The 22460-nt window shown below is 40.8% G+C and overlaps 1 protein-coding gene across 4 annotated transcripts in view; it reads left to right on the top strand.

The window, feature by feature from the left end:
- Positions 1-22460, top strand: part of RTN3 (reticulon 3) — a 78674-nt gene that overhangs the window by 28439 nt on the left and 27775 nt on the right. The window contains exon 3 of one of the 4 annotated variants that reach the window (XM_032283041.1): positions 5916-7766. The exons of 2 other annotated variants lie outside the window; for them this stretch is intronic. In XM_032283041.1, the coding sequence (XP_032138932.1) occupies positions 5916-7766 (1851 nt within the window). Of the gene's footprint in view, positions 1-5696; positions 7767-22460 lie in introns of all 4 variants that reach the window. One more of the 4 variants, XM_032283040.1, reaches the window with a different exon arrangement.

The raw sequence follows: 22460 nt of genomic DNA, 5'->3' as shown, positions 1-22460 counted from the left end.
ATGCCATCGTGCCTGGCTAATTGTTTAATTTTTTTGTAGAGATGGAGTCTCACTCTGTTGCCCAGGCTGATCTCAAACTCCTGGGCTCAAGCAGTCTCCCACCTTAGGTTCTCAAAGTGTTAGGATTACAGGCATGAGCCAATGCACCCAGCTGATTCCCTTTTAATAAATCTACTAGATCTATGACCTTATTTGTTAATATAGTAGCACTATGTTTTTAAGTGATTAGAACACTTGATTGTTTCCACCTCCACCTGAAGAGAAAAAAAGGGAACAAAAAAAAGAACACTTAAATAAGTATCCACATTAAATTCCATTATAACAGAACTAATTTAGCAAATGTTCATAATGAGAGTTTTGATGGAGGTTTGTTTTGAGTAATGTTGAAAAGCTCTTGGAGCTCATGTGAAGGTATGAATCTTTTGAAAAGAGAAATGTAGAGATTTTCTGAGTTATAAAATAATCCAGATTTATTCTACCAGACAGTTTTACAGTGTACAGTATTTTATAAGCTAACTGCCTTCAGATTCACTGGACTTTTCTATCCTTTTGCCATGTACTGACTTGGGTAACACCAGTGACTCTAAGTGCCATAGTGACTAATTGGAAGAGTCTTTGCTTATCAGAGCTGTTGTAAAAGACTTAATAGTTAGTTGTTGGTCTTCGTTCTGTTTAATGTTTGCATGTCTTTATAAACTTTTTACTTCCAGCCCAGTTTTTCCCATTGTCTTGGTATAGGTCAACTCTGTCCAAGTTTGTTAGGGTTTCAACTAGCCAAAAATGGTCTTTTCATTTGCTGAAATTCTAAACAAGATAATTAAAATTAAAGCACAGATGGTGGTGCTACCTTATTTTTCTACATGTGGGAAAGCTTGATTGGCAATAATGATTAGAGCTGGTGCCTGCATCTCACAATCACTGAGAATTGAATGCAGCACTGAGCTCTGTTTGCTCAGTGAGCTTGCCCCTAGAAAACAATATAAACCCCAAATAGTAAGTTATAATATTATTATTAGGGAACATTATTAGAGGTTTTTTTTTTTTTACATCTAGTGGCCATGTCATATTAAATAATCATTTCTTTTCTTTTCTTCCTCTGTCACCCAAGCTGGAATGCAGTGGCATAACCATGGCTCACTGCAGCCTTGACCTCTCAGGCTCAACTAGTCCTCCCACTCCAGCTTCTCAAGTGGCTGGAACCACAGGCATGCGCCTCCATGCCTGGCTAATTTTTCTGTTTTTTGTGGAGGCAGGGTCTTACCATGTTGCCCAGGCTGATCTTGACCTCCTGGACTCAAGCAATCTCTCTGCCTCTGAAAGTTCTGAGAACACAGGGATGAGCCACCACACCCAGCCTAAAGAATCTTTAATGTTTGAAGTCTGTCAGGCAGTCATGGTGCTCAGTAGAGGAATTGTTAGCATTCTGAGAATAGGACTTCTAACCTTATCTTGTAGTTTTACCTAAGATTATTCTACACCTAACTTGAAACTTTTGGAGTATTAAGAGTTCAAGGAAGATTAAGAGAAAAGCAAAACTCTGTGAACTGACCAGTTTGTGTCCTGCTAAAGCTTAACAGTTTTACCGTGTTCTTCCTTCACAGTGATGTGAATAATCTTTGGTTAGCATTCAGTTCGATTGATTTCTCTTCTGTTTGTTTTGTTTCATCAAGCACAATCACCATCACATCATTGTCATCATTATTTTGCTTATTGTCTGTCTCCCCCTCTGTGTTGTAAGCCCCATAAAAGCAAGAGATTTTTTCTGTTTTATTCACTGCTTTAAGCCCAGTTGCTAAAATAGTGTCTGGCGTGTGTTAGGCACTCAGTAGACATCTGTTGAATTATGACTAATCCATTTTGTTGACGTTCATCTGTAAGATGACAAATCTGCATAATCTGAAATCTCCTTAAAACATATAAGCTGGCTGGGCACAGCGGCTCATGCCTACAATTCTAGCACTTTGGGAGGCTGAGACAGGCAGATTGCATGAGCTTGGGAGTTTGAGACTAGCCTGGACAACATGAGGAACCCCTGTCTCTACTAAAAATACAGAAATTACCCAGGTGTGGTGGCGGGCGCCTGTAATCTCACCTACTTGGGAGGCTGAGGCAGGACAATCACTTGAACCCAGGAGATGGAGGTTGCAGTGAGTTGAGATTGCGCCACTGTACTCCAGCCTGAGAGACAGAGTGAGACTCCATCTCAAAAAAAAAAAAAAAAACCGGTGTGGTGGTACACACCTGTAATCCCAGCTACTCGGGAGGCTGAGGCAGGGGAATACCTTGAACCCGGGAGACAGAGGTTTCAGTGAACCGAGATTGCACCACCACACTCCAGCCTGGGCAACAGAACGAGACTGTGTCTCAAAAAGAAAAAAACACAAACCATGTAAGCTGAACCTCCCTGTGGTGTGGAGTCAGTTTCACGCACCTCAGAGTTGTTTGAAGAGAGAGGTTCCGAAACAGTTTTATCATAACCTTAGTTCACTGAATATTTTCTGGTAGAAACACTGACTAGTAAATTCAGTAACAATGCGTGGCTCAGAATGTGGAATATTTCTGATTTAAAATGTAACCTGTAGTACTTTACACTTCAGATTTTTGAACCTTTTAACCTACAATGCTGGGCTTCATTTCTATTATGCCCTAATCTAGTCATGCTGAATATCCATTCTATATAATGGTAGAGGCAAACCATGTTTACTAAATTAGAACTACATATGAGTTAAAGTTTACTTCAAGTGTTTTGTTTTGGTAATATAGCTTTGCCACCAGGCTTTAACAGTTTTTATTCAATGTACAAAGACTTTTTGTTCTAATAACCAGATTACAGTTATACTATTTCTAAAGCGCAACTCTTATTACATCAAATTTCAGTGATGTATTGAAGTAGGGGAACTTTATATGGCATTTCAAAACATTTTTATAGTAGCAGAATTTTATTTATTGTAGTAAAATATTGTCTTTAATAATTTTGAATAAAGTCATAATTTTGCTTTTATCTGATATTTGGGTGTTTACATGAAAAAGGGAACATAAGCTGAATAAAAGTAATCCCAAAAGAATTTATCTGTCACATTTTCCCAGTTACTCATTCATGCTCAAGGCATTGCTGTCCTGAGCCTATTTAGGTCTCAGCTGACCAAGCGAAATCTTTGATTCACTTATTTGGGGCTATTTAAGACCCACTTTGTTCCAGCTCCAAAGATACAACAGTAGGTAAGAAAGACAGCATCTAGGGCTGGGCGAGATAGCTCATGCCTATAATCCCAGCACTTTAGGAGGCCAAGTTGGTCAGATTGCTTGAGCCTGGTAGTTTGAGACCAACCTGGCAACGTAGCAAGACCCCATGTTTGTAGAAAGTTTAAAAATTAGCCAGGTATGGTGGCATGTGCCTGTGGTCCCTGCTACTTGGGAGGCTGAGGTGGGAGGATAGCTTGAAGCCAGGAGGCCAAGGCTGTTCACGATTGCACCATTTGCACTCCAGTCTGGGGGAAAGAGGAAGGCCCTGTCTCAAAAACAAACAAATAAATAAAGGAAATAAGAAAGCACCAGCCCTTGGGATGTTTGTTTTTATCCTTTTCCCTAATAACTTGTTAGAGTGGAAAGTTAGGAAACTGTGTGGTAGATTGATGGCTACTGTTGGTATTAATAACTGATAAGACTTAATGTATTACTTTGAGGATATTTTCTATTTTAAAAGTAATTCTGGAGTTAACTTTTTTTTTTTTTTTTTTGAGTTGAGGTTTTGCTCTTGTTGCCCAGGCTGGAGTGCAAAGGCGTGGTCTCCCAGGTTCAAGTGATTCTCCTGCCTCAGCCTCCTGAGTAGCTGGGATTACAGGCGCCCACCACCACGCCTGGCTAATTTTTTTGTATATTTAGTAGAGACAGGGTTTCAGCATTTTGGTCAGGCTGGTCTTGAACTCCTGACCTCAGGTGATTCACCTGCCTAGGCCTCCCAAAGTGCTGAAATTACAGGCATGAGCCACTGTGCCCAGCCAAGTTAACTCTGTCTTAACCAGAGTGTCAATTTGCATGGTACAATATTGACTGATTGATTGATTGATTGATTGATTGATTTTATTTTTTTTTTTTGAGATGGAGTTTCGCTCTTGTTACCCAGGCTGGAGTGCAATGGCGCGATCTCGGCTCACCGCAACCTCCGCCTCCTGGGTTCAGGCAATTCTCCTGCCTCAGCCTCCTGAGTAGCTGGGATTACAGGCACGCACCACCATGCCCAGCTAATTTTTTGTATTTTTAGTGGAGACGGGGTTTCACCGTGTTGACCACAATGGTCTCGATCTCTTGACCTCGTGATCCACCCGCCTCGGCCTCCCAAAGTGCTGGAATTACAGGCGTGAGCCACCGCGCCCGGCTACAATATTGATTTAAATGACGAGTCGGTACAAAAGATTTTGGAGGGGCTGGGTGGGCGTGGTGGCTCATGCCTGTAAACCCAACGCTTTGGGAAGCCGAGTAGGGTGGATCACTTAAGATTGGGAGTTCAAGACCAGCCTGACCAAAATGCTGAAACCCCGTCCCTACCAAAAATACAAAATAGCCAGGTGTGGTGGCAGGCGCTTGTAATACCAGCTACTCAGGAGACTGAGGCAGGAGAATCCCCTGAACCTGGGAGGTGGAGGTTGCAGTGAGCCTACAGCGCGCCATTGCATTCCAGCCTGGCCGACAAGAACAAGACTCCATATAAAAAAAAGAGAAAGAGAGAGATTTTGAAGTAGGTCAACCTTTTTCAGTACCCTTTAGTTTAGAATATCACGGCTATTTATTTGTACATGGGACAGATTCTTCCTGTGGGTAGAATAGAATAATTCTAGTCTCACTTCAGGCTCAGGAACGGTCTGTTGCATCTCCTAAAAATCAAAAAGAAATCTGGCCACTTCTTTTTTTCCTTCTCAGATTGTGAGACTCTAACACTGGATTTATAGAAGCAGTGTGTGCCCTGAATTGTTCAGTTTACAGATTAAAGTCTTTCAATGCATCATAGTATCAAGTTATTTGTTTTGTATGGATTATTTTGCTTTGGTTGATTAGCTCTACCAGAATAATAAAAACCTCCCTAGATTTCTCAATCTTACCGCCCTTCTTTATGCTTTCTCTTTACAGTGGAAAAGTAGACCAAAAAGTATTTGTCATGAAAATTTTTTGTCATTTGCAGCTCACAGCATGAAATGGCTTTTCTGTTTCACCGTTGGCAGTTTTATGCATGTCCTGTAGGATGACTTGTTTGTTTTGTTACGTATTTATGTGTGTATATATATGTATTTATGTGTGTATATATACATCCTGTGTGTGTATATACATATTTATGTAATTTTAAAATTAAAAAGCATGCTGCTTGGCTTGGCTAGCTAATGTGTAATTGTACCTGGTAAACAATTTTTTTCTTTGAAATTCTGATCATAGAGGTATTGAGCTCTCTTTGCTCTAATGAGCCATTTTCAGAAATTATGACTTCTTCCTTTCTTTTATCTTCTGAAATACGTAATACTGGCCTTATAATACTACATGGAGAAAAAAGTAAAGTGTTAGGGAGCCAGCCTATTTTAGCCAATGAAGGAAAAGACCACTTGGATCTAAAAGATATGAAAAAGATGGAAAAGCCTCAGGGGACAACAACGTATCAGACTCTTCAGTTTCTCTTGCAGCGTTTCATTATGACCGTCCTTCTATTCCAGCCAGTTTCCCAGAGCATCCTGCTTTTCTCTCAAAGAAAATTGGTGGAGTGGAAGAGCAAATAGATAAAGAGACCAAGAACCCAAATGAGGTATCAAGTAGGGAAGCTAAAACTGCATTGGATTCTGATGACAGATTCACTTTGCTAACAGCCCAGAAACCACCTACTGAGCACTCTAAGGTAGAAGGCATTTATACATATTCTTTGTCCCCATCCAAAGTTTCAGGAGATGGTGTTATTGAAAAGGATTCCCCCGAATCACCATTTGAAGTAATTATTGACAAAGCAGCATTTGATAAAGAATTTAAAGACTCATATAAGGAGAACACAGATGATTTTGGTAGCTGGTCTATGCACACTGATAGAGAATCATCCGAAGACATTTCAGAGACTAATGACAAGCTTTTTCCACTGAGAAATAAAGAGGCAGGACGTTACCCAATGTCTGCATTGCTCAGTAGACAGTTTTCACACACAAATGCAGCACTGGAAGAAGTGTCTAGATGTGTGAATGATATGCATAACTTCACTAATGAAATACTGACTTGGGATTTGGTTCCTCAAGTGAAACAACAGACTGATAAATCCTGTGAGCGCATCACAAAAACTACAGGACTTGTCATGAGTGAATATAATTCAGAAATTCCAGTTGTAAATCTTAAAACTAACACTGATCAGAAAATTCCTGTATGTTCTGTTAATGGGAGCACTCCCATCACTAAATCAACAGATGATTGGGCGGAAGCATCTCTCCCGCAAGAAAATGCTATCACTGGAAAACCTATAGCAGATCCTCTCAGTTCCACAAAAGAAGTCAGTATCAGAGGTGTACAAGGCAATATGCAGAAACAGGATGACATACTTGCAGAATTACCTGAGTCTACACCTGAGAAATGTGACTCTTTGGGTTCTGGAGTGGCCACAGTGAAAGTGGTTTTATCTGATGACCACCTGAAAGATGAAATGAACTGGCAGAGCTCTGCATTGGGAGAAATCACAGAGGCCGATAGTTCTGGTGAGTCTGATGACACAGTAATAGAGGACATCACAGCAGAGTCATCATTTGAAAATAACAAAATTCAGGCTGAAAAACCTGTTTTCATTCGAAGTAATGTTGTAAAAACAGGTGAAAGAGAAATCAAAGAGATTCCCAGTTGTAAGAGAGAAGAAGAAACAACTAAAAACTTTGAGGAGTTGGTCAGTGATTCTGAACTACATCAAGATTGGCCTGATATTCTTGAAAGGAGTCCAGCTGGTGAGGCAGCATGTCCAAAAGTACCCGATATGAATATCTCTTTAGATGTGAAGCAGTCAGATAAAATGAGTGAAGTTGTGCCTGAAAACCCTATTACTACTCAGAACCCCAAACCTCCTTCAACAGTGTCTCCAAATGTTTTTAATGAGACAGAATTCTCATTAAATGTGACAACATCTGCCTATTTAGAGTCATTACATGGGAAAAATGTTAAACATGTAGATGATTCCTCCCCAGAGGACCTGGTAGCAGCTTTTGCAGAAACCAGACAGAAAGGTATAGTAGCTAGTGAAGGAAATGCCTTTAAAGCAGGATCAGAGAAGATGACAGACTTTAAAACAGCTCTTCCTGTAGAAAAAGTCTTACATGAAAATGAGCCTGGTAGTTCTGAAATTAAAGACATTGGAAGCAAATACAGTGAACAAAGCAAAGAAACAAATGGAAGTGAGCCTCTAGGTGTTTTCCCCACTCAAGGTACTCCAGTAGCACCTCTTGACTTAGAACAAGAACAGCTCACAATCAAGGCTCTTAAAGAATTAGGTGAAAGACAAGCTGAGAAGTCAGCTTCTGCACAGCATGACACAGAATTGCCTTCTGAAGAAGTGCTGAAACAAACTTTCACATTCGCTCCAGAATCTTGGCCACAGAGATCATGTGACATCCTAGAACATAATGTCAAGAATGGATCTGATCTTGGGATTTCCCAAAAGCCCACTGCTATCAGAGAAACTACTAGGGTAGATGCTGTTTCCAGCCTTAGCAAGACTGAATTAGTAAAAAAGCATGTCCTAGCAAGACTTCTGACAAACTTCTCAGGTAACTATTCACATCAGAATACTGCATGTGGTTAATTATGTGATTGATTATTTATCAGCATGCCATTTATGTTAGAGTCTGATTTATACCTACGAATCATGGCTAGAATATAATATACTGTATGATGGGAAACGCAGATTCTTCTTTCTCTCTTTTTTTTTTTTTAAATAATGATTGCTTGATTTGGTTTCCTTAATACCAGTATTTCCCAAAGCAGTAGACCAGTTTGTAAAATTAATCTTCCCCTAAAATTTTTTTCTATGCTCCAGTTATGTTTCAAGGTATGTCTTTTCTTATAGGTTGGCCCTAGGGTGATATTAGGTGAGAACATAATATCATCAGGTTCTTACTTATTTACAAAGCTTATTTCTAAATCTTTATAATAGTCACACTTCTTAGCACTTGGGTTTATTGATATGGACCTTGTGAAATCTTAGCAATCAAAGATAAAGCAATTCCTGCTGGGAAAGACAGTAAATGAAACTTTTAATTAATGTGATCATATACTACAGAGATTTTATGCTCTGAAAGTAGGTAACCAGTATTGTAGTACTATTTTATGAGTAATACTTAGGAGAACTAGTGTATTCTTCTACTTTGTATCTTATTTAATGTCCTTCAGGCCAAAACTCATTGTTAGATGGTACCAGAAACCCCTTATCTTGTCTTCTTATTTCAAGCAATCACTTTTCTATCAAGTGGCTTTCAGTTAAATTACTGCAAATACTGTCTATTCTGAGGTCTTGGAAAGTATAAGAAAAAAAAAAAAGATCTTTCAAGCCTTCTACAATAGACCCCCAACCTTTAATGTAATACCAAGTTCTGCATCTACTGTATGGTCAGTGTTAGGTGCTATGTAGAGGTCTGTGGTTTTTAAACTTTTTTGATTAAAGATCCTTTTTTCAAATAAAATCATATACAGAGTTGCAGTATTTACAAGAAAATGAGATTTTTGCTAGGCTAAACATATTTGTGTTTGATTATACTATTTACTTTTTGTAAAGGCATTTCCTTACTGGAGACCATAGGTAGACTTATCTTCTTAAGTTTTAATATTTAAAATAGAGAAATTGTACTTAACCTTATAATGGTATTGTGAGGATTAAATATGGAAATGTGGGTCAGGATGGTAACTCACGCCTGTAATCCCAGCACTTTGGGAGGCTGAGGTGGGTGGATGACCTGAGGTCAGGAGTTCAAGACCAGCCTGACCGACATGGAGAAACCCGTCTCTGCTAAAAATACAAAAGAAAAAAATTAGCCACGCGTGGTGGTACATGCCTATAATCCCAGCTACTTGGAAAGCTGAGGCAGGAGAATCACTTGAACCTGGGAGGTGGAGGTTGCAGTGAGCCAAGATTGCGCCATTGCACTCCGCCTGGGCGACAGAGCGAGACCCTGTCTCAAAAAAAAAAAAAGAAAAGAAAATACAGATAATTCAGTGCTTAGCACATAGTAAATAGTCAGATTTAGCACCACATACATGGCCTGGTACATAATACTAAGTACTGGATAATTATTTATTGGATTAATGATATGAATTATTTCACTAATAATTATCAGTGAAGACATTGAGGCTTTTCAATAAACTAAAATTTTTGAATTACCAATTAAGGATAGCTGTTACACTCTAGTATTTGAAGCTCACTGAATTTAGATTAAAGAGTACTAGATTCTAATTCTTGCTATACTGTGCCTAGAAGTCTGACTTTGAACAACTAACTTAGCCTTTTGGGCGCCTCAGTTTTCTTATCTGTAAAATGAGGATCTTGAAGTAGATGGTCTTCAGTTATTTCAATAATGTGATTCTCTGGCTCTGGTACATTCTAGATTTCTTCCTAAGTCATTATAGTTCTTATAGGAAGTAACTCTTGAGTAATAAGTCATATTGGAATTATGCTACAAGAACTCCTATGTCTAATCCTGGCAAATATCTGCTTTAGCGTGACCTTAGATGACTAGTCTAATTGGTTCAGCGTCTTCCTTTGTTAATGTGATGATCGTTATTTTCCCCTGCTTTGTATGTTGCAGTAAGTAAAGTGTTGTGTAAATGCTAATTATTAGTAATTCTCAACTGAATCATTTAACCTAGCATGAGAGATGAAAAGAGCTATGGAAGTTCAGGATATTTGTCACTGATCAAATTCTTTGATTAGTGTGTATTTTTAGATGATAATTAAAGAAGACTGGTATAGTTAGACCAAGAAGTTTAAAGGTCTTTCTTGTAGCTTTCAAAAGTGAAAACCTTTTTAAATTGCCTTATTTATGAGTACATCTTTTAAAAATAACCATTTCGTTGCAGTGAACCAAGATGGCCCCACTGCACTCCAGCCTGGGCAACAGAGCAAGACTCTGTCTCAAAAAAAATAAATAAACTAAAGTAAATAAAATAAAAATATAAACCATTTCAGTAAAATGCATCAGTGTCTAGTTTTATTTATTTATCTTTTTTTTTTTTTTTTGAGATGAAGTCTCATTCTGTTGCCCAGGCTGGAGTGCAAGTGGTGCAATCTGCCTCCTGGGTTCAAGAGATTCTTGATTCTCATGCCTTAGCCTCCCAAGTAGCTAGGATTACAGGTGTGTGCCACCATGCCCAGCCAAGTTTTTGTATTTTTAGTAGAGACTGGGTTTCACCATGTTGGCCAGGGTGGTCTCAAATTCCTGGCCTCAAGTTATCCCCCGCCTTGGCCTCCCGAAGTGCTGGGATTTACAGGCCTGAGCCACCGCACCTGCCTGATTGTCTAGTTTTCAATACGTTATCTGCATAGTCTTCCTTTGTAAGATAAAAAACAGTGCTTAATTATATTCTACCTAAAGTTGTTGGGAAAACAGGCAAAAGAAACAATGAAAATAATTGATTTTTTTTGTTTGTTTTTGCTATTTTATGGTATATAACAGATTGCAATGAAGACTTTATGATATTATAGTGGGTTGCTCAGTAATTAAGGTATGATAGACTCTAACAGTTTGAGGGAGAAAATCAGATCTCTGCCTCACATACCTAGTGAACTGAAGATAGTTTTTTGTGTTTTAGTAACCAGATTGGCAAAAAATGCAAGGAAATAAGCATATAGTTTGGTGACCTACATGTAAATTGTTACAGCCTTTCTGGAAGGCAATTGATAATATGTAACAAAGACCAACAATTGCCCTAGCAATTCTGGTTTTAGGAATTTATCCTTTTTTAAAAATGTGCAAAAATGCACAGGTGTTTACTGTAACACTGTTTACATTAAAAGAAGAAAAAATATAGAAAAGTACAAAGGCAGCATACACTCATATATTCTCTATATGTAGAATTAACTTTTATTAATTGTTAGCATCGGTAGTATATTTGTTTCCAAACTAAAGGACTCTTTCATTACCACCTTCCCACTCCGTCCATCTCCCCTTCCCCAGACTTAACACCATCATGGACCTGGTACCTCCTTCCAGTTTATTTTAAATAAATGTGTTTGTATTGCTTTATGTCTTTCAACCATTTATTCATATTATCATGTTTGTTGTATAACTTTTTCATTCAACATTAGGTTTTTGGTTTTGTGGTTTGTTTTTTTTTTTTTTTTTTTTTGAGACGGAGTCTCACACTGTTGCCTGAGCTGGAGTGCAGTGGCACAGTCTTGGCTCACTACAACCTCCACCGCCTGGGTTCAAGCAATTCTCCTACCTCAGCCTCCCAAGTAGCTGGGATTATAGCCACCCACTGCCACGCCTGGCTAATTTTTTGTATTTTTAGTAGAGACAGGGTTTCACTATTTGGCCAGGCTGGTCTTGAACTCCTGACCTTGCGATCCGCCCGCCTCGGCCTCCCAAAGTGCTGGGATTACAGGTGTGAGCCACCATGCCTGGCCCAACATTAGGTTTTTAAACTTCTTTCATGTTGGACTATATATAATTTATTCATTTTAACAGCAATGTGGTAATCCATTTTGTTAATATTTTATTTTCTTTTGATAAGGATTTAGATTCTTTCCTATTTTTTACAATTAGAGACAGTGTTGAAGTTAACATTCTTATACTTGTCTGTTTTCACACATGTGAATATTTCCCCAGTGTTAGGGTGCTACTGCTTGTCAGTCTCATTTCTAGCTATGTGCGTTATTTTTCTAGTTATTGTCAAAGTTAGAGTGTCTTCTGTTATGAAAAAAATTTTCATAATTTATTAGTAAAATCTACGTTGTTGAGCACCCAGCAGATGGTGGGTGCTAAAGTAGAATGAAAAAGAGTTACAAAACAAAGGATACAAAATAATTCCTATCTTGGTATCATTTAAAGTGAATCTATGGCTAGAAAGAGTCCATAAAGAAGGAAAAAAAATGAAACCATATACCTACAAATACAAGGAATCGGAAGTAATTTTTAGAAGCAATTTCAGAATGGTTTTCTTTTCTTATGGCCAAGTAGACTTTTACTGGACCTGACTGTCCTGCATATAACGGGACAAAATTTTAAAAAAACCAAAGACCTGGAGGCACTGGAGAATGAACGGGAACAGTCAGATTCTGAAAGAGGGTTAACACGTGTGAGAAGAGACAGCATGGAATTAGTTTTTTATTTTTACTGCTTTTAGCTAGAGGACAGTTGCACCTGACAGGTTGGCTCAAACTTTCATAGAATACTTAACTAGTGGACAGAATTTGGGTCAGCGACAACCATTTGATCAATGGAATGTAAGGGGAGGAGGAATCTTGGAAAGGAGAGATCCAGAGAGTGACAGCGTAAACTTGTGTAGATAAACTGTGTTTAAGCCTCTGTTTAATTGTGAACCACAGTTATGCACAAAAGATTATAAGCAGCACAACTAGAGATAAAAGAATTGAACTGGGCTGGTGCGGTGGCTCACACCTGTATTCCCAGCACTTTGGGAGGCTGAGGCGGGTAGATCATGAGGTCAGGAGTTCTAAGCCTGGCCAATATGGTGAAACCCTGTCTCTACTAAAAATATAAAAATTAGCTCGGTATGGTGGCAGATGCCTGTAATCCCAGCTACTCAGTAGGAGGCTGAGGCAGGAGAATCTCTTGAACCCGTGAGTCAGAGGTTTCAGTGAGCCAAGATCATGCCACTGTCTCAAAAAAAAAAAAAAAAAGAAGTGAACTGAGTTTGCAGTTTGAAGACTGGGCACAGTGGTTCATGCCCGTGAATCCCAGCACTTCAGGAGACTGAAGTGGGCGGATCACTTGAGCCCAAGAGTTCAAGGCCAGCCTGGGCAGCAGGGTGAAACCCCGTCTAAAAAATATAAAATTAAGCCATGCATGGTGGCCTGTGCCTGTAGTCACAGCTACTTGGGGGGCTGAGGTGGGAGGGTCATCTCAACCCAGGGAGGTTGGGGGTGTAGATCACACCACTGCACTCTGGCCTGAGAGACAGGGTAAGACTGTCTTAAAAAATAAAAGTTTGCAGTTTGAATCTAACCAAATTTATTACTTAATAAAACAAAAGTAGTGATACTCTCCAGAGGAATAAAACAGAGTCTGGAATTTATACAGCATAATATTCACAATGTCCAGGATGTAATCCAAAAGTATACATTTTAAGAATCAGGAAATTATAACTCAGTCTGAAGAAAAAGAGAATCTACAGAAACTAACTTCATATGTTGGAATTCGGAATCAGGAGTTTTAAGAGTTTTCATTTTAATCACTCAGTGAAGTAAAGGGAAATGTTCTTGCATTGAATAAAAAAGAAAATCTCAACCTAGAAATAGAAACAAAAAAGAGTCAGATGGTAATTCTAGAACTGTAAAATACAACCACTGAAATTAAAATTCACCAGGTGACCTTAACAGCAAAATGGAGATGACAGGGGAAGGAGTTGGTGAACTTGATAGATAGAATACTAAAGAACAGAAAGAAGACATTTAAAAAATATATATTGCCGGGAACGGTGGCTCACACCTGCAACTTCAGCACTTTGGGAGACTGAGGCTGGCAGATCATGAGGTCAAGAGATCAAGATCATCCTGGCCAAAATGGTAAAACCCCATCTTTACCAAAAATATAAAAATTATCTGGGTGTGGTGGTACACACCTGTAATTCCAGCTACTCAGGAGGCTGAGGCAAGAGAATCGCTTGAACCCAGAAGGCAGAGGCTACAGGGAGTGGAGGTTGTGCCACTGCACTCCAGCCTGGGTGATAGAGCGAGACTCCATCTCAAAAAAAAAAAAAAAAAAAAAAAAAATTAGTTGGGCGTGATGGCACACGCCTATAGTCCCAGCTTCTTGGGAGGCTGAGGCAGGAGAATTCCTTGAACCCAGGAGGTAGAGGTTGCTGTGAGCCGAGATCATCATGCCACTGCACTTCAGCCTGGGCAACAGAGCGAGACTCTGTCTCAAAAAAAAAAAAAAAAAAAAAAATTAGGGCGTGATGGCCCACACCTGTAATCCCAACTGCTCGGGAGGCTGAGGCAGGAAAATTACTTGAACCTGGGAGATGGAGGTTGCAGTGAGTCGAGATCATACCACTGCACTCCAGCCTGGGCGACAGAGTGAGACTTTGTCTCCCAAAAAACAGACTGGATAATCAGTGTAATTCACCACATTAGCCATAAAAACTGTGGCATAAGTTCACTTCATAAAATGTGTTTGAAAAAGTTTGAGTGCAGTGGCTTATGTCTGTAATCTCAACACTTTGGGAGGCTGAGGTGGGAGACTTGCTTGAGCCCAGGAGTTCAAGACCAGCCTGGACAACAAAATGAGACCCTGTCTCTACCCCTCCCAAAAAAAAAGAAAGAAGAAATTAGCTATGTGTGGTGGTGGTGGGTGGTGTGTGTCTGTAGTCCCAGCTACTCGGGAGGCTGTGGCAGGAGGATTGCTTGGGCCCAGGTCAAGGCTGGAGTGAGCCATGATTGTACCACTGTACTCCAGCCTGGGTGACAGGGCAAGACCTTGTGTCAAAAAAAAAAAAAACACACACACACACATACATACACACACACACACTGAGACCCTGTCTCTAAAATTTTAAAATAAAAAAGTTCATCCTTTTATCTTTTTTTTTTTTTTTTTTTTTTTTTTTTGAGACGAAACACCACCACACCTGTCTGATTTTTGTATTTTTAGTAGATACGGGATTTCACCATGTTGCTCAGGCTGGTCTCGAACTCCTGATCTCATGATCCGCTCACCTTAGCCTCCCAGAGTGCTGGGATTACAGGGATGACCACTGTACCCGGCAACATCTTTTTCTGATAATCTCCTCAGTTAACAGCATCTGCTGAAAACTACAGCTGATATCATCCTTAATACTGAAATGCTGAACACTTTCCCCTGAAGATTGGGTACAAGACAAAGATGTTCACTCTCACCATTTGCATACAACATCATACTGGAGGTCACTTTGGGAGGCCGAGATAGGCGGATCACTTGAGATCAGGAGTTTGAGACCAGTCTCACCAACATGGTGAAACCCCATCTCTACTAAAAATACCAGTTAGCCAGATGTGGTGGTACACACTTGTAATCCCAGTAGTCAGGAGGCTGAGGCAGGAGAATCTCTTGAACTCAACAGCAAAGGTTGCAGTGAGCCGAGATTGTACCACTGCACTTCAGCCTGAGTGACAAATCAAGACTGGGTCTCAAACAAAACAAAACAGCCAGGCATGGTGGCTCATGTCTGTAATCCCAGCACTTTGGGAGGCTAAGGTGGGCGGATCACTTGAGGTCAGGAGTTCAAGACTAGCCTGGCCAACATGGTGAAACCTCGTCTCTACTAAAAATACAAAAATTAGCCAGGCATGGTGATGGACGCCCGTAATCCCAGCTACTCAGGAGGCTGAGACAGGAGAATCACTTGAACCCAGGAGGCAGAAGTTGCAGTGAACTGAGCTCACACCACTGCACTTCAGCCTGGGTGATAGAGGGAGACTGTGTCTCAACACACAAACACATCATGCTGGAGGCCATTGCATTCTAGCCTGGGTGATAGGGGGAGACTGTCTCAAAACACACACACACGCACACCCCTGCCCACCCACCCACCATGCTGAAGGTCCTAGCCACTGAATTACGGCAATAAACAGAAATGCAAGGAATCAGGATTGAAAAAAGAAGAAGTTAAGCTGTCTTTTTTTTTTTTTTTTTTTTTTTGAGACGGAGTTTCGCTCTTGTTACCCAGGCTAGAGTGCAATGGCGCGATCTTGGCTCACCGCAACCTCCGCCTCCTGGGTTCAGGCAATTCTCCTGCCTCAGCCTCCCGAGTAGCCGGGACTACAGGCACGCGCCACCATGCCCAGCTAATTTTTTGTATTTTTAGTAGAGACGAGGTTTCACCATGTTGACCAGGATGGTCTCGATCTCTTGACCTCGTGATCCACCCGCCTTGGCCTCCCAAAGTGCTGGGATTACAGGTGTGAGCCACCGTGCCCGGCCAAGTTAAGCTGTCTTAATTTGCAGATGACATGAATATTTACATAGAAAATCCTAAGAAAGCCACAAAACAACTCTTAGGATTAATAAGTGAAGTTAGCAGGATTACAAGGCAGATAATTAGGTTAATACACAGAATTCAATTTTGTTGTTATATATTAATAGCAAAATTCAAAAATTAAAAAAAAATTTTTTTGAGACAGTCTTGCTCTGTTGCCTAGGCTGGAGTTCAGTGGTGCAATCTCAGCTTACTGTAACCTTTGCCTCTAGCTGGGATTACAAGTGTGCACCACCAAACTTGGCTAATTTTTATAATTTTAGTAGAGACAGGGTTTCACCATGTTGCCCAGGCTGATCTCAAACGCCCTACCTCAAGTGATCTACCCACCTCAGCCTCCTAAAGTGCTGGGATTACAGGTGTGAGCCACCATGCCCCACCTAGAAAATTAATTTTTTAAATAAGTACTGTAGTTCCATTTACAATAGCACCAAAAGCATAAAATACTTGGAATAAATTTAACCAAAGAAGTATTTAAGACCACAATACTAAAAGCTACCAAACACTGGAGAGAGAAGCTAAAGAATGACCAAGAGGAGAGAGATGCTATGTTCATGAATTGGAAGACTCAACATTGTTAAGAGTTTAGTCCTACTCAGACTCACCTATGGATTCAAGACAATTCAAAGTCCTGTATTCTAACCAGTCTTTTTGTTTTTTGCTTTCTTTATTTCTGTTTTTCTTTCTCCCCTCCCCTCTTTTTTTTTAGGGGGGGGGACGGTCTGGCTGTGTCACCCAGGGTACAGTGCTGCGGCACAATCTCGACTTCCTACAACCCCTGCTTCCTGGGCTCAAGCCATCCTCCCACCTGAGCCTCCCATGTAGCTGGAATTACAGGCATATGCCACCACACCCAGCTAATTTTTGTATTTTTAGTAAAGATGGGGTTTTGCCATGTTGCCCAGACTGGTCTTGAACTGGTGAGCTCAAGCATTCTGCCCGAATTGGCCCCCCAAAGTGCTGGGATTACAGGTGTGAGCTGAAGCGCCCATCCAATTCTAAAATTTCTGTGGAAATGCACAGAGCCTACCAAATCTAAAGCAGTCTTTTAAAAAGAACAAAATTGGAAAACTTGGAACATTTACTTAAAGACATTATAAAACTCCAGTAATGCCGAGCATGGTGGCCCACCCCTGTAATCCTAGCACTTTGGGAGGCTGAGGCAGGTGGATCATCTGAGGTCAGGAGCTCAAGACCAGCCTGGCCAACGTGGTGAAACCCTGTCTCTACCGAAATACAAAAATTAGTCAGGCATGATAGCAGGTACCTGTAATCCCAGCTACTTGGGAGGCTGAGATGGGAGAATTACTTGAACCCAGGAGACAGTGGTTGCAGTGAGCCGAGATCGCAATACTGCACTTTAGCCTGGGTGGCTGAGCAAAACTCAGTCTCAAATAAACTCCAATAATAAAGACCATATGGTACTGACAAGAGTCTACAAGTAAAGAAACAGAGAACCCAGAAATAACAAATTACCACAGACTTAGCAACTTAAATTTATTATCTCGCAGCTTTCATGGGTCAGCATTCTAGGCATGATCCTCCTGCTCAGGGTCTCACCAGGGTTGTGATCTCATCTGAGACTCAGGGACCTCTTTGTTTCTAAGCCGGCTGGTTGTTGACAGAATTCAGTTTCTGGAAGTTGTAGAAGGAGATACCCACTTTCTTTCTCCCTGGATGTCAGCTGTGGGAGTCATGCTCAGCTCCTAGATGTTACCTACAGGTCGTAACCTCATGGCCCTCTCACAACATGGTAGCTTACTTCTTCAGAGCCATCAGGAGAATCTTACATAGTCAATCCTCTGCATTCTACAGGTTCCGCATCCTTGGGTTCAACCAACCTAGGATTGAAAATAGAAAAGAAAAAACAATAATATAAAGTCTGGGCATGTTGGCTCACGCCTGTAATCCCAGCACTTTAGGAGGCTGATATGGGGGGCGGGGAATCACCTGAGATCAGGAGTTCAAGACCAGCCTGGCCAACATGGTGAAACCCCGTCTCTACTAAAAATACAAAAACTAGCTGGGTGTGGTGGCGTGTAACTAAAATCCTAGCTACTCGGGAGGCTGAAACAGGTGAATTGCTTGAGCCCAGGAGGCAGAGGTTGCAGTGAGCCAAGATCCCAGCATTGCATTCCAGCTTGGGCAACAAGAGTGAGACTCCATCTCAAAAATAATAATAATATAAATAAACAATACAATATAACAGCAATTTTGTATTGTATTGTAAGTAGTCTAGAGATGACTTAAAGTATCCAAACAGGGCTGGGTATGGTGGCTCACGCCTGTAATCCCAGCCCTTTGGGAGACCAAGGCAGGTGGATCACTTGAGGTCAAGAGATGGAGACCATCCTGGCTAACATGATGAAAACCCTGTCACTACTACAAATACAAAAAGCTAGCTGGATGTGGTGGCATTTGCCTGTAGTCCCAGCTACACAGGAGACTGAGGCAGAATTGCTTGAACCTGGGAAGTGGAGGTTGCAGTATGCCAAGATTGCACCAGTGCACTCCAGCCTAGGCGACAGAGCCAAGACTGTCAGTCAATCAATAAATCAATAAATAAGTATCCAAACAGATGTGCCTGGGTTATATGCAAATACCATGTACAAATACCATGCTATTTTATATAAGGGACTTGGGCTTCCATGCATTTTTATATCCTTGGGGATCCTGGAACCAATCCCCTGCAGATACCAAGGAATGTCTGTATATATAACTCAAATGCAAAAATTAGAATGACTGTCCCATTATATTCACAGGTTCTGCCCACATTTGGGGACAGGGGAAAGTTATACAGGACACAACAAGGGAGAAGTCTTGGAAGCTGTCATAGAATCCTTTTCTTTTCCCTCTCTGCAGTAGGGTCTCACTCTGCTGCCCAGGCCAGAGTGCAGTGTAAGCAGTCCTAGCTCACTGCAGCCTCCTGGGCTCAAGGGATCCTCCCACCTCAGCCTCCCAAGTAGCTGAGATTACAGGTATGTGCCACCATGCCCAGCTCCATCTTAGAATTCTGCCTGCCACAATTCTAACTTCACATGATGTGCAATAATTAAAATGAGTTAGATTCGTGAACATAAAAACTAAAACCGGGCCGGGCGCGGTGGCTCACGCCTGTAATCCCAGCACTTTGGGAGGCCGAGGCGGGTGGATCACGAGGTCAACAGATCAAGACCATCCTGGTCAACATGGTGAAACCCCGTCTCTACTAAAAATACAAAAAATTAGCTGGGCATGGTGGCGCGTGCCTGTAATCCCAGCTACTCAGGAGGCTGAGGCAGGAGAATTGCCTGAACCCGGGAGGCGGAGGTTGCGGTGAGCCGAGATCGCGCCATTGCACTGCAGCCTGGGTAACAAGAGCGAAACTCCGTCTCAAAAAAAAAAAAAAAAAAACTAAAACCAAAAAACCTTTCCAAGAATGCATAGAAAAATATCTTCATTACATAGTAAGCAAAGATTTCTTAGGTCACAGCATGTACTAACCATAAAACTAAAGATTGATGACCCACGGTGGCTCACACCTATAAGCTCAGCACTTTGGGAGGCCAGGAGTTCGAGACCAGCCTGACCAACATGGTGAAACCCCATCTCCACTAAAAATACAAAAATTAGCAGGGCTTGGTGGCAGTGCCTGTAGCCCCAGCTATCAGGGAGACTGAAGCAAGCGAATTGCTTGAACCCAGGAGGCAGAGGTTGCAGAAAGCCAAGATCACGCCACTGTACTCCAGCCTGATTAACAGAGCGGAACTCTGTCTCCAAAAAAAAAAGAAAAGGAAAGAAAGAAAAATACTCATTAGGTAACAGGTAACTAAGGTCAAAAGTTCACATTTTTAGATCCATACTATTCACTTGGGGAGGGGTAGACAATGCCATTTTGTTTTGTTTTATAAATCTGAAATTGAGGGCAAAGGGGATGGTAGGTTATTTTAATGAACAAAAAACTATTTTTTCTGAGAGTGTGAGATGCATGTTAGTTTGAAAGGGGTTTCTACATATTTCTCTGGCCTGCTGCCAGACTTATCTGTGGCCAAAAGTATGTGTGTCTTTGACAGTGACAGCTTTGTATCCTGTCAATGATCTTTCTGTGCCTTTTGGTGGGGGTTGGGGTGGATTTCTTTGGTCAAGGATAAATCTGTAGCAGAGCAGATTATTAACCCATTTCTGCAGCCACAAAATTTGGATCTGAGTTTACAAACACATCACCTGATATCTCTTTTGCAACTTAAAAGTGGCTTCATTTATTATAACTATTAATGTGAGAGTAACCAAAGAAATAATCTATGTAAAAATGTCTGCATCTTTGTCTTTACATAAATTGTTCATAAGAAAGCTTAACTGCCTGTTTCCCCTTTATTAACAGTTTCCTTTTTGAGGTCATAAAGCTTGGCCTTTTTTTTTTTCTTTTAGGTATTTCAGGGATTTTTGAATGTTCTTAGAGATGTGTTATATATTGACAAATTTTGAGAAACGGTTGCAAGGAAGGTGGAATGTATTGTACAGATCCTTGATTTGGAGTTTTATTTGTTCTTAAAAAATGAAGTAGCTGGCTGCAGTGATTCACACCCCTAATTTCAACAGTGTGGGAGGCCAGGGAGGACAGATCGCCTGAGCCCAGGAGTTTAAGACCAGTGTGGGCAACAAATTGAGACCCCCATCTCTACATAAAATTTAAAAAAAATAATTAGCCAGGCATGGTGGCTTGCACCTATAGTCCCAGCTACTTGAGGCTGAGGCAGGAGGATCACCTGAGCTCAGGAAGTCGAGGCTGCAGTGAGCCATAGTCACACCACTGCACTCCAGCCTGGGTGACAGAGTGAGACCCTGTCTTACAAAAAAAAAAAAAAAAAAAGAAGAAGAAGGTAAAGCTGATAAGACTACTAAACCTTGAAATTTATTTCACATTTGTTCCTTTTCAGACTAAAGGTTTGAACAGCTCTTCTTTTCTACCTTTGAGATGTATACTTGGGAGAGTAAAGTCAATTGACCTTTTGGAATGACTGGTTAGAATGAAAACAAGAGTCTTCCCCAAATTCAGTAATAAAACTAATGGGTAAGGAATCAGTAAGGTTTACTGCTGTTCCTGCTGGAAATGGCACAAGACTGATTTCCTTTTTCCTTAGCCCGAGATTACCACTGAATATGTTAGCACCCTCTTCGGGTGTAACATGGGTACTGCAGCCAGCATCCTAAATAACACGGGCAAGAAATAGGTAATTGAATAAAATTTTAAAATAAATACCTTCAGGTTTTTTTTTTTTTTTTTTTTTTTTTTTGAGACGGAGTTTCACTCGTTACCCAGGCTGGAGTGCAATGGCGCAATCTCGGCTCACCGCAACCTCCGCCTCCCGGGTTCAGGCAATTCTCCTGCCCCAGCCTCCTGAGTAGCTGGGATTACAGGCACACGCCACCATGCCCAGCTAATTTTTTGTATTTTTAGTAGAGACGGGGTTTCACCATGTTGACCAGGATGGTCTCGATCTCTTGACCTCGTGATCCACCCGCCTCGGCCTCCCACGGTGCTGGGATTACAGGCTTGAGCCACCGCGCCCGGCACCTTCAGGTTTTTAAAATAAAAGTAATATGGCCACATTACAGAAAATTTGGAAAATAAAATGAAGGAATCACTCGTAATTCCACCAGCAATATAAACACTCTTGGTGCAGATATTCCTTGTCAGATGTTTTATATAATATAATGAAGAAATTAGTAATTTTACTTATGTAGTGAATCATGAAAAGAGAAAAAAGTAATGTCTTTTAAATGAAAAAAATTTTAAGGGGTATAATATTAAAGATAAAGTTATAACCTGAAAAGTAAGGGAACATTGACTTCATTCTTTTGAGAATATTTTTGGCTTTTTATTTTTCAAGTACCTGTTGAACTAGCTTGGGTCACTTCCCTGTAGGACCTTAGGAAGAGACTCACCAAGGCTTCATTCTGTCTTTATAAGGTTGTGCACTAGTGTGGCAGTTTGTTAGCCCATTGCCTCACGTTACTCTCTTCTGTTTTAGAACACCCAAGATACACATAGCACACCCAGTAAAAAGGACATTCCCTGTCAATATCAGTGGCTCTCTTCAGTAGTGATTCTCTACCTGACACACATCAGAATCAAGCAATAATTTGTTCATAGCTTGAAAAAGGTGACATGCACCATCCCAGGAGTCAGGGCCTACTCCCCATCTGTCCTTTGTCCCATCTCACACCCAGCCAAGAGCCACTGACTTAGACAGTCATCTCTAAAGAGTCTGCTCATAGAAGGTAAATTTAAG

This window comes from Sapajus apella, unplaced genomic scaffold (assembly GCF_009761245.1).
Source record: "Sapajus apella isolate SASKATOON/1434 unplaced genomic scaffold, GSC_monkey_1.0 scaffold14, whole genome shotgun sequence".
NCBI classification, from domain to species: Eukaryota; Metazoa; Chordata; class Mammalia; order Primates; family Cebidae; genus Sapajus; species Sapajus apella.
The sequence above is the reverse complement of the archived record's forward strand: the minus strand, read 5'-3'. Positions and strand labels throughout refer to the sequence as shown.